Below are 13,609 nucleotides of genomic sequence, written 5' to 3'. Positions count from 1 at the left end.
TGTTCCTTTGAAATATGTTGGCTGAATAAAAGCGTTTATTCATGTAACTTTAATTAACCACAAGTAGTTAAATTTGTTTAGTCTACCTTTACCACTATTAAAATACCCAACGTATACAAATTAGCTGGGACTTCAGGCGTACAGGTTGAAAACTAAGCATTTGCATTACTTGTAGACGGAGGATCAAGCCTCCACCAGGTTTAATGCTGAATGACCCACATGGGTTTAGCGCACAATATGAATTATAAAAAAATATATTGTTAGAATCATGAGAAAGCGCTAAATCTGTAGGAGCGTGGAGGGTAATCAGGTTTGATCAAGTTAACCAGAGAACAGTGCAGGTTCCCTGGATCAAGAGCCTTTCATCGGCATAGTTGAGAATATAATGGCTTCTTATACACTGACAGGACGAGAGGAAGGAGCGCAGCGATCAGTCAAGAGTGTCACACCAGCTGCTGGCACCATGATGGTGAGTGCCATTAGTGTGTTGTACCATGACGGTGAGTGCCATTAGTGTGTTGTACCATGACGGTGAGTGCCATTAGTGTATTGTACCATGACGGTGAGTGCCATTAGTGTGTTGTACCATGACGGTGAGTGCCATTAGTGTATTGTACCATTAGTGTGTTGTACCATGACGGTGAGTGCCATTAGTGTATTGTACCATGACGGTGAGTGCCATTAGTGTGTTGTACCATGACGGTGAGTGCCATTAGTGTATTGTACCATGACGGTGAGTGCCATTAGTGTATTGTACCATGATGGTGGGTGTCCTTAACGTGTTGTACCATGATTTTGAGTGTCATTAACGTGTTGTACCATGATGGTGAGTGCCATTAACGTGTTATAACGCCACTACTGTATCATTACCACACAGTAACGCCACTACTGTATCACCACCACACAGTAACGCCACTACTGTATCACCACCACACAATAACACCCCTACTGTATCACCACCACACAACGCCGCTATATCACCACTACAATACCCTCACTACCCTACCATAATGTGGGTGTTATTGGCACGAAAAAATTGACGGGTGGTATTTCGGCATCATCGGAAAATTTCCTAATTTGCATAAATTCAATAAAGACTATCGTTCCTGTAGCGAGGATCAGCGCCTCTACCGCCTATCGCAAGCTTTGTTGGGATAATCTGTGAAATAAAGTCATTAAACAAAAAACTAATAAAAGTTGAATTAACACTCTTTAGCCCTGTAAATGTATCCTTCTTTATTTCGTTTAGTTTTACCTGTATTTTATCTCTTGTGCTTCAGTTTTTTTCTCTTACGCTTAATGTAATTACCAGTAAATTCTCTGATAAGTTTTTTCCTCTAAAAACGTGTACATTCTCAAGTCTTTAAAGGACAGTGCTGGTGAGCCAGTAAAGGACATTGGTGTATAAGGAAGGAGGAACACTGTAACTGGCCAATACTGGGCAAGTCTTTGTCAAACTTAAACCCACTGACAAAAATATTCGCCGAACCCATTATTAATGTTAGCCTAGGAATGAGCTTCGAAAATGCTATTAACTCAAGTGCAAGTTCCACTTACAGTGGTACTTAATACCGATAAGACAAAATGATGAATTAGAAATGTACAACATTTGGGTATACTTAAGTTTATTTGTGCCCGTGTAATGTATTGATAAAGCCACTGGATAAGGAAATATGCGTCTAATTCGTCACTTACTAGTCTTGGCACCAACACACGGAGAGTGCCACCCCACACAGCTGCCATTATGTGTATTTTTTTAATGGTAAGCATCGTAGGAAATAGATAAGTTGCAGTCAATGGGCGATACAAGACGGGAAGCTACCCTCTAATCACATAACTTCAGCCCCCTGTACCTCAACGCAGAGAAGCCTGGCAACTGGCCCTCAAAAACTCCCAGAGACAGAGGCGTTGAAGCTCATTTCCTTCAAGGGAACTACAAGCTATGACTCAGATACATGTGCAACATCTGGGTATCGTTATTTGTAAACGTTTCGTCATCCAGTGGCTTTATCAATACAAATTCAAGGACGTGAATGGAAGATAATAGAACTATATACAAAAGACGAGGTAATTAGTCCCTCGAGACTGGAGACGATATGTTCAGTCCATCAGTTTTCATTAATCTTGATGGACAAAACTCAGGCTGAGGGATTATGTCAAACTTCTCATCGTCTACTGTTTCTATGCATTAAACTAAAGAAGCCAGTGGATGGCGGAACGTTCCCAGAATAGATACTTAAATACTGCACGAGTCCTTTATCAAACTTTTATTCAAGCAAAATTCGTTACCTTTGGCAGTTTGAAGTCAACCAGAAGAGGCATTCTCAAGGTATTGTATAAAACCGATATGCCCCGTTTTACAATGTTATAAAATTAGTAAATTTAACCTACAAATCCTAGAATTAATCTCCTTTCTTTCAGTTAGAAAACCCTGCATTAGTCTCTCCTTTCAGGGTACTGATACTTCAAGGAACCGCTGCGCGCAGGTGTCATTTTAAAACAGCACACGTGTACAAATGCATTTCCTTGGGCATGAAGCTATGAGAATAAATTTAAATGGTTGAGAGGCAGAGGGAAAAAAATATTGAAGTGTGAAAATAATTTGTACACACAATATTTAGTGCCTCTGTTGAAGAACGTTTCCTCAGAGCCTTTGTTTATGATGTATTGACTGGCATGTCCCACAGACTTTTATAAGAAATACACGTTCGTTCTGTTGCACATACACGAACATGAGAACTGAAAAAGGACAGAGAGAATTTCTCTTTCTCTCTCTCTCTCTCTCTCTCTCTCTCTCTCTCTCTCTCGTGAGAGCCAATCATGCAGCTTGTTCCAGGAGGAATTGAAACATTTTTGCACACTACTGACAACCTTTGTGATCAAAATGTAAATACATACAATAGGTCTTATACCAGCTGGAGCTGCAAAAGGCGACGCACCTCCACAAGAATTTATTTCCAACTACTGGTGAAACCGTTTTTTATCTGACGCTGTCCAGAAGAGAACAAGTTTTTTTTAACGTGTTTTCTAATTTAAAATTTCACCGTCAAATGTTACATATCAGAAAAGCAATGCAGAGTATTTGGCATTTTTTTTTAAGTCTTTTGGCACATGTGAATTAAAATGAGAGATTAGCGTGACATCATCCATATATATATATATATATATATATATATATATATATATATATATATATATATATATATATATATATATATATATATATATATATATTATATGCGCTCAATAATAACTCAAATGGAGACAAACTCGGAAGATTATCGTAATGACACGATTGCAAACAAACCATACCACGGGTATGAAGTTTTGAGACTCTGACCGCGGGTTCAAATCCCACCCGTGGTATGGTTCGGAAGATTAATTAGTCCGTATATTTCGATCCCTTCCTGGGATCGTCTTTAGCATATACGTAAGTGAAATGAAAACAAGAATATATATGGAAGGTTGCACTTCACCACGTACACGTGAGTGTAGGTACGTGTCAAGACAGGTCATGAAGTGAAGCTAAAAATTTGGGAGAGATGTTTCTTCGTGCTTTGTGATTCCTGATGTGCTGGCGTTCTGTAGTGGGTTGAGCGCTGGTATGCACTTCTTGAGGACGAATTCTGACGTCTGGTTTCCATTGTCTCTGTCAGATGTTGATATTGGGAGTTGTAGCTTTGAGGACTGATTCTATGATTTTGCGTTTGTTGCTGCAGTGTGATTTGTGTTTGATGGTGGCAGCTTCCCAGTTAATGTTGTGATTGTTGACGTTGACATGTTGAAAAATGGCTAAATTACCTGTGCATAACGTATTGCCCTCTTGTGTTCAATGATCTTTGTAGACAGCGTTTGGTCTCTCTGCCCTATGTAAAGACTGCAAACAAGAGCAGACACGCCGAACGCTATCTACAAGGATAATTGAATACCGGAGGGCAATACGTTATGCATAGGATAATTCAGCCATTTGTCCATGTGTCTGCATCAACAAACACAACATTCATCTGGAAGCTGCCAAAATCAGACAAATCACACTGCAGCTACAAACGATAAATCATAGAATCTACCTTCATAGCCACTTCCAATTTCAACATCTCACAGCAACAGTGGAAACTAGACGTCATTTCAAGATTTGCTCTCAAGAAGTATACATACCAGTGCTCATCCTAATACAGAATGCCAACACTGCATCAGGAATAACATAGCACAAAGAAACCTCTTACAAAAATTTTTAGCTTCACTTTTCAGGACCTGACTTCTCTCTCCTCACCCACTGCTTGACACGCTCCGACACTCACATGTACGGGGTGAGGTGCGACCTTCCTCCTATGTATTCTTGTTATTATTTCACTTATTTATCTGCTGAAGATGATCCCGGAAAGGTGATCGAAATATACAGACTAATTAATCTTCTTAGTTTTGTCTCTAATGCGTGTTATTATTAAGCACTGGAAAGTGTTCAAAGTGTTCAGTACACTTAAGTTATCCATATAGGAAAAACACCTGTGCTTTCATGTGTTTATATACATATATTCAGAGGAATTGGAGAGGCAAGAGATGTTAGGGAAGGAACGATGTATCTTGATAAGGGGATGCTCTGGAAAACGTGATTCCTATGGATAAGGGGATGCTCTGGAAAACGTGATTCCAATGGATAAGGGGATGCTCTTGATGAGATGCTCTGGATGAGAGGATTCTCTGGATATTCTAGCAGCGCCTACATATCTTCCTACCGGGGATGTTCTGTTGGCTGTCTCTTCGTTGTCCGATGTAATAACCGAGTCAAGACACAGTACTCCCATCTGGATGTCAGAGGATCGGGACATTTCCATTGGTGTAGGAACACGCCAGTATTCTCACCGAACACAGGTGTTTAAGTGCAATGCATCTAGAGACCAGTTTCGCCTCCATGATTTTCAGGTACCTTAGACCGCAGCGACAAAACTCAAGGCACGGAAAGGCTATCAATATCAAGTTAACTCTTACCACAGTACAAAATACAAAATGATAAACGGAGTAATTTTTTTTTGGCCCACTACTGAGGTCTTCTTTGGTACACTAGTTAGTGTATTGTTAGTTTATTCACCAGGAAAAAAAACGCTTGGCGCGTTCTCCTGTGTTGTCACACTGACAGAGTTCGGATACTCAAGGTATTGAAGGACACATGTGAAGATGGGGGTAGCCATTGTCCGTATGATCGGAAACGGCTACTGTTGTCGCTTACTTACCTGTGTTATCCTAAGTACGCCAAGTGTATGTTATTGGCTTATTTCCCTGGGAAAATGTCATATGATACAGATCTGTGTCATAAGTAGTACCTACCCTTTAGCGGAAGCGATTATCCAGGGATAGTCAAGACAGTAAGGTTGCCCTTGACCTTGTACAAGTCCACAGACATACTGGTACACTAAATAATGAGGCCTATGTGCAAAAACCACGTTACGTGACCTAAACCATAATCACACGATTGTAAACAACTCGCAGCACAGAGGCCTCGAACCCACGGCAAGTCAGTTCTGAAACTAGCAGGCCATTCCATTGGCTAGCTGGTTCTGGTTCTGCCTTGACTTGAGTTCGAGACCTCCGTATGGTGAGTTAGTTACTTGACACACATGACGCAAGTCAAGTTTACTCTCTCATATTTAATAGAAATCCCGTGTTATAACTGTTCCCTTATCTCACAGTGTCTACGAAGTGCACAGTATACTAGCAAGTGCACAGAAGTACACAAACAGATTCAGAAGCAGGTGCACAGAAGAGCACTGACAGAGAGAGCACGACCCACTAACCTTCTGAGAGCTGCAATAATAAGTTAGTGACCCATGAAGCTGACTATAAAAATAACGACAGTATTCAGCAGAGCTCTAAGCTTCCTGTTGAGCTATTTAAAGCTTCCTGCCGAGCTATTTAAAACTTCCTGCTGAGCTATTTAAAACTTCCTGCCAAGATATTTAAAACTTCCTGCCGAGCTATTTAAAGCTTCCTGCTGAGCTATTTAAAGCTTCCTGCTGAGCTATTTAAAGCTTCCTGCTGAGCTATTTAAAGCTTCCTGCTGAGCTATTTAAAGCTTCCTGCTGAGCTATTCAAAGCTTCCTGCCGAGCTATTTAAGACTTCCTGCTGAGCTATTTAAAGCTTCCTGTAGAGCTACATAAAGCTTCCTGCTGAGCAATTTGAAGCTCCCCCTGCTGAGAAACTTAAAGCTTCCACTTAAATCATTTAAATATTCCTGCAAAACAGTGTTTCACGCTCTCAAAATGGCGAACGAATAAGCGGCTACCACATCCAACACACTCCAAACAAGGTAATATGTTGCATACATTACGCAAATGATGGGTTGTTTCCACTAACACTGCATATTGTTTGCGTTGATCCCCAGGAAGCGGAATACTCTTTAGCCAGCGCGTATTTCCGCTATACCTCACTCGGACATTTGCATAATGCTGGGACTTTCTAGCCTACGGTAGAACTGCAGGCAAATGAAGCGAGAACCTTTGAACGCGTACATATATGCAAATTCGGGCAGTTAATCGGTAGCAGTAGCTGTTTTTTACTAGTTTGTGTTGGCATGGAGTTACATCAACTGTATTGGTGGTATGATTAGTAGTGCCATCAGTATTGGTGGTATGACTGGTAGTGCCATCAACTGTATTGGTGGTATGACTGGTAGGGACATCAACTATACTTGTGGTATGAATGGTAGTGACATCAATTGTACTAGTGGTATGAATATAAGCCGTACTGGTGGTATGAATATCAACTGTACTGGTGGTAGGAATGGTAGTGACATCAACTGTACTGGTGGTAGGAATGGTAGTGTCATCAACTGTACTGGTGGTAGGAATGGTAGTGTCATCAACTGTACTGGTGGTAGGAATGGTAGTGTCATCAACTGTACTGGTGGTAGGAATGGTAGTGTCATCAACTGTACTGGTGGTAGGAATGGTAGTGTCATCAACTGTACTGGTGGTAGGAATGGTAGTGTCATCAACTGTACTGGTGGTAGGAATTGTAATAACATCAACTATACTAGTGGTAGGAATGGTAATGACATCAATATACTGGTGGCAGGATGGTAATGACATCAACTGTACTGGCGATAGCAATGGTAGTGACAACTGCATCAGGTCACAAAACACACAACCAGTGTGTTGACACAATTGGTTCTACTAACAAGGACCATCATACATAAAAGCCATTTTTACTGGAGCTAATTACGACTGACAGAGGACAAACAATTACAGCTGGTTGACTGGGGAAAAATTACGCATATAAAATTGACCGGGTCATAAAGGGGTGTTTGGGGTGTGTACTCGCCTATTTTGTGGTTGTAAGGGTCGAGTCTCAGCTCCTGGCTTAGCGCCTCTGCTGGCGTCTACTGGATTTCCCCATTCGCCTGGCTGTGAGCCCTGCGAGTGTGATAGAGGTAGACTGATGGAGAGACGAGAGATTATGATCACTTATCGTAGAGAGATCCACAGGTCTCGGGTATGCTTTGATCTCCAGTGGGGGTTGGACTCCCTGATTGTCCTCAAGTGGAAGTTTGGACCACTCTTATTTCCCTCCAGTGGGGCTTGACCCCTGATTTTCTTCCAGTGAGAGGTTGGACCCCCTGATTGCTCTCCAGTGGGTGCTAGTGGACCTGAGTGACCTGCTGTGGAAGGCGCTGGTGGACACTGTCCTCCAAGAACTGGCCGATACTTGTAGAAAATATATCGAGAAATTGTCGAGCATAGTTCACACATTATATAGATTATATGTGAGATAATCAGTCCGGCACACTCACCTGGAGAAGCTAGCAAGGATTTTGTGGTGTGTTGTTCAGTCGTTCACACATGATGAACAAATGCGCGTTAACAGCTCTATCAATGTTTATAATGAATGAATATATATATATATAATGTGTGTGTGTGTGTGTGTGTGTGTGTGTGTGTGTGTGTGTGTGTGTGTGTGTGTGTGTGTGTGTGTGTGTGTTCGCGCGCGCGCGTGCGGGCGCGAGCAATAAGATCACAGTAAACAGGAGATATCAGAATATGCAAAACAACCACTGTGAAAGAATAGAGAAATTCCAATCGCTTTCGTGACTTCTCACATTATCAAGGAATTATGATAATGTGAGAAGTCACGAAACCGCATGGAATTTCACTGTTCTTTCATAGTGGTTGTTTTGCATTATATATATATAATATATATATATATATATATATATATATATATATATATATATATATATATATATATATATATATATATATATATATATATATATAGGGAGGTACCACCTCTAGAACTGTTATAGGGACCCTCATCCTCAGAGAAAAGAATAAACTTGCTTCAGTTAAAACTCAAGGTTCTCCCTGAAGCTGTTTGAGAATTTTCTCCTACCACCCCCTATATTTTATGTATATTTTATTTAAAGACAAAATACATTGACAAAACATTCACAAAAATACGATAGAAAGTAAAACAACATAGGTGACTCAGAGCTACATCTCGAATACTTCGTCCAGCTCCCCAGCGGTGGGCCGCGTGCCCAGAATGCTGCAGGCATTTCCTCTCTGGATTGCAACACGGAGTCTCTGAAAGAGGAAGCTGGTCGCCCTGTGGTCTTTGGTTTCTATGATGAGCTTTTCACCCAGCTCTATTAGGAACTTTAGAGCATACTTGCCCCATGCTCCAAGGGTCTCCGACCCTATTGGGATGAAGTTATAGCAAGGGGGAAGGTCTTCATATTTGCGGATCTTCTGGGTCTCCCTGTGGCTGGCAGCTCCACCCCCTTCCACTACGGAGTATGGCAAGTAGGTGTCTGCCAATGTGGCGGTACATGTGTAGTCCCAGGCAATCTGCTTTCCATCCTTCCAAGGTAGCATAGTGGCTCCATCAGGACGCTTTTGACTTCCGTCAGACCTCTGCACTTGGGGTTCCCGTTGAGCTGGGCAACGGGCTGTGGCGAGGCTTCTCTTTATGATGTCATTGACCTCCTCATGCCTGGCATACTTCCCTTCTGCTGTGTGACACACGAGACCATGAAGTCCGAATTGATCAGCTGTCGCCCTGCCGCAAATACACCTATGTTCGGTGAGGATGGGGGAGGCTAGGCGAAGAGCAACACCAATCCGAATGGCCTGTGGGTCTAATCGAGTGCCCAAGGAGGAATTGGGAACAGCTAACAGGAAATCTCCAGAGTGTGGTGCCTTCACTGCCAGGAGACGAGCTTTGTCCTTTCCTGAGGCGTTGGAGAGCATTGTGTTGGCGATTTTTTCCCATGATCGGTTTGTCCCAATGGGACTGTTTGTGTTCTTTGGGAGGACCTGGTCTACTGGAGGAATCTGTAAGGGTGTCCCACCGAATCGCTGCTTCAGTAAACCTGGGGTCTTGAGCTCCTACCACGTCTCTCAAGTGTTCGGGAACAATCTTCTTGACTAATGCACTGGAAGCCAAACACGAAGACAGAAAACCAGGTAAAGCAACATGCGTTGCTTTGTGCACCCCTATACCTCCCAGTCGCACTGGGAGGGTCATATATATATATATATATATATATATATATATATATATATATATATATATATATATATATATATATATATATATATATATATATAATGTCGTGCCGAATAGGCAGAACTTGCGATCTTGGCTTAAATAGCAACGCTTATCTTGCCATATAGGACAAGTGAAAATTTGTGTATGCAATAATTTCGCCAAAATCATTCTGAACCTAACGAAAAAAAAATATTTCACTGTGTTTGTTTAGTATTAAATTATTGTAAACAAATCTAAAATATATTTAGTTGGGTTAGGTTAAAATAAATTGCGCTTCTTACAGTAAGGTTAGGAAAGTTTTCTGACTTCCTTTTGGTGCAAAATTATAAATTTTTACATTAACATTAATGAAAAAAATATATCTTTAAACGTATAAGAGAAAATTTTAGAAAGAACTTAATTTTAAATGAGTTCTTGTTAATTGACCAGTTTTACCTATTCGGCACGACATATATATATATATATATATATATATATATATATATATATATATATATATATATATATATATATATGTATAATATATATATATATATATATATACATATATATATTACACATGTCGTGCTGAATAAGTAAAACTTGCAATTTTGGCTTCAATAGCAACGCACTTCTTACTAAATAAAGCAAGCGAAAATTTGTGTGTGCAATAATTTCGCAAAAATCATTCTGATCCTAACAAAAAAAAATATATTTCATTGTGTTTATTAAATTATTGTAAACTTATCTAAAATATATTTATTTGGATTAAGCTAAATTAAATTGCGCTTGTTATAAGGTACTTTTGGTACAAAATAATTAATTTTTACATTAACATAAATGAAAAAAATATATCTTTAAACGTATAAGAGAAAATTATAGAAAGGACTTAATTTTAAACGAGTTCTTGCCAATTGACCAGTTTTACCTATTCGGCACGACATATATATATATGAGTGACCTCGTAAGCCAGAGGTTGGCTCTATAATCATTTTAATATTTTCGATAGTGTTAAACCTGTGTCGAAAATTAACGACATGAAGTGGACACTCGATTCACCGTTGCTCGATCTACCATTCTCTACGTATAAAACAAGCACGGATTCTTCAGTTATGTAATGGAACCTCATTAGCGGGTCCTCTATGATACCGTAATTGACATAAATAAAGGCCATATGAGGGCTACGCGAATCTTCAATATTTCAAGCCTTTTAATTAGCAAACGTTGCCTTGCGAAATGTTTAAGGCAAGAGCTTTTCCAGGGCTTTCAGAAAAGGTTCTCTTTAAATAGAGTTTATGTAGATTCCCTCTGAAGACCATTTATCTCTAGTCTGCTGTAAACCGTGGATCATATTACATCTTTTTATTTTTAGTTTCTTGCCTGACTTCACGCACTTTTAAAAATGCAAAGATGCCCCACATGTGAAAGGGTAGATGTTCTGGCGTCACCTCACTTCTGAAAGAACACACATCACTCTCCAAAGGTGGTTTGAAAGCGTTGTACACAGGACATGGATATAACGAGGACTTTGGTTGTTCACCAGACTAGCCTTCCTATGGTGTAGAAATATACCTAGTTGGACGAATCTTATTGTGGCTAGCTGGTCCAGTGGCTAACGCGACGGGCTGGAGTTTCGAGACTCTCTGACCCCGGGTTCAATCCCGCCCGTGGTATGGTTCGTTTGCAGTCGTGTCATTACGATTTCGTGAGTCATCTTGGGCCAGTAAGGTGAATTGAACCTGCCCAGCAGGGGCCAGTAGGACTTCTGCAGTGCTCCTTCTTTCTAATGTTCTTGTATTTGGTTTACCAGATGTATATATTAGCTTGTATAGAAGTCAGCAATAGTAATACATTTACACACGAAACTAAAATGCTGCAAGAAACCCAAAATAGACTACTCGTATGAAAGGAAAATTTGCAGAAGTTCTTTAATCAGAAAAATTTGAAGGCCTTGAAGCTGGGTAAATATAAATACCTAATATCAACTGATCATAAAAAGTAAAAAGTTCGTTTGCGAGAATAAAAAATGAGGAAGAGGAGGAGTGCTTTGAAGCCAAGTGAATCGTGTATGCGAAATAAATTCTACAGTGTAGAATTTATTTCGTATGTACATCAAACTACAGTTTAGTATGATTTATGTATGTGAAGATGAAACAACGTCAGACGTTGTGGAAAAGGACACTTATGTACGGTTCAGTACATTTATTAGATAAAACGTTTCTCCATAAAATGGCTCCTCAGTCCTAATGAGGAAATGTTCCGCCACACTTGGCGAAACATTCCCTAATAAATGTCCTTAACTATACGTAAGTGACTTTGTCCATACCTTGATATAGCCATTTAAAACGTCAAACGTTATTCGTTAACTTTATCTTGTCCTGGCCACCCAGGTGCTTCCCTTTCGTTAAATAACATGATTGTCCTGGTGACACTCATGTTATTTAACATGATTGTCACCAGGACAATTGTGATGAGTAGAAACTTCAGAGTCGAGAACTTAAAGATTATAAATGCAGTTGAGAAAGAAAATAAGGACACTGTTCCTGACAGGAACTTGACAAGAAATAGTAGTAAATGTACCTGTCAGATATAAAATACATTCAAGAGACAAAACGTATTTTGTGTGTTAATGTTATTTCTTGTTTCTGTTTCAGCTTGAGCGCCAGGTGGAGTGCCCAGAGCCTCTTAGTCAGGAGCGAGCCGGACTCACCACCTCCGGCAACATTATCAACCTTGCCAGAGGCACCACCGTCAACACTGCTCCAGGAGCCATCGTTAATCCTAACTCAGGCGCCGTCGATACGTCTGGCTCTGGTGGCTTCCATCATCCTAGCTCAGGCGCCGTCGTTAGTTCTAGCTCATTCGCCATGATAGATCCCAAAAGCGGAGGGGTCGTTATGAACCCAGGCTCCAGCACCCTAATAAACTCATCAGGCCGCGAAATCATGGACCCCAGCGGCGCCATGCTGGAGTACAGTGGCGTGGGCGGTCTGAGCGGCTTTACAGCGGTGAGCAGCTCTGCCATCATGCACTCCGGAGAGCCGATGGAGGACCAACTATCTCGTCCGGTGTCCATGGCGTCACCGGTAACAATGGGCCGGTACCAGGGGCGAGTAGGGCGTTCGGCCTCCTGCACTGGCCGGGGTAGTCCCTTCATCTCCTCCAACTCCTCCACCATCCCTCGCCGCTCCTCCACCGTGGACCTCCACCCTGAGTTCTTCCCTGTTGATCTGAGTACCAGCAGGGAGAGCTGCGTCTAGTCTACCACTGAAGAATAAATTAGTGGTCAGGATGATCCTGGGCCAGTGACAAGCTAAATCCACACGACAGTGATGGGCTTAATCCAGAGGTTGTGGATCAAATCCAGAAGCTTGTGTGGGCTAAATACAGAGGTTTGTGTGGGCCAGATCCACAGGCTAGTGTGGGCCAAATCCAGAGAGCGGCTTGTGTGGGCCAAATCCAGAGGCTGGTGTGGGCCAAATCCAGAGGCTTGTGTGGGCCAAATCCAGAGGCTTGTGTGGGCCAGATCCAGAGGCTTGTGTGTGCCAGATCCAGAGGAAAGTGCCGGAGATATCCAATGAGAGGTAAGGAATCAAATCATCAAACGGGTGACAAACCAAACCCCGAAACAGATGACAGACAAAGAAATTGACATACGACGCATCGAATTCCGAGGTGCGTGACGAGCCCATTTCTGAGACAAACGATGTACAAAATCCAGGTGGCTGACCGGGGGCAGATGGAAAAAAAACTGGCTCAGGTGAAACGTGTACAGCAATGAAAATTTTCTTCCTGTTCTGAGACTGACTCATTGTGTAGGAAAAGGAAGAGTTTTCTGCACCTCAGCTCAGAAAATTATCTCAGCTGAGATGACCATTTCCATATATTCGTCACTTGAATTTTGCTGAAGGAAATATTATATTGGCAAATAGGAAATTCGCTTTACGTTACAGTTGAGCTGAACGCCACAATAGTGTTATTATTAAATCCAATGGGAAGCGCTAAATCCGATGGAGTCACAGTACGCCGCCTGGAAAAGGGGAGGTAACGAGGTTTGAGTCAAAGAAAGTGTAATTCAAGATCCTT

At 41.3% G+C, this 13,609-nt stretch overlaps 2 protein-coding genes across 3 annotated transcripts in view; one reads left to right on the top strand and one right to left on the bottom strand.

Moving 5' to 3' along the window:
• The window catches only part of LOC138854763 (uncharacterized), a 593,204-nt gene that overhangs the window by 511,644 nt on the left and 67,951 nt on the right, over nt 1-13,609 (bottom strand). The gene's annotated exons all lie outside the window — the stretch shown is intronic.
• The window catches only part of LOC128697760 (protein turtle homolog A-like), a 206,888-nt gene that overhangs the window by 192,929 nt on the left and 350 nt on the right, over nt 1-13,609 (top strand). The window contains exons 13-14 of the mRNA XM_053789656.2: nt 408-469; nt 12,178-13,609. The exon at nt 12,178-13,609 is cut by the window's right edge and continues 350 nt beyond it. Coding sequence (XP_053645631.1) covers nt 408-469; nt 12,178-12,783 — 668 coding nt within the window. The 3' untranslated portion in view covers nt 12,784-13,609. The remainder of the gene's footprint in view (nt 1-407; nt 470-12,177) is intronic.

Source organism: Cherax quadricarinatus, chromosome 68 (genome assembly GCF_038502225.1).
Source record: "Cherax quadricarinatus isolate ZL_2023a chromosome 68, ASM3850222v1, whole genome shotgun sequence".
Taxonomy (NCBI): Eukaryota; Metazoa; Arthropoda; class Malacostraca; order Decapoda; family Parastacidae; genus Cherax; species Cherax quadricarinatus.
Note: the sequence above shows the minus strand (reverse complement) of the source record. Positions and strands in the feature narration are given on the sequence as shown.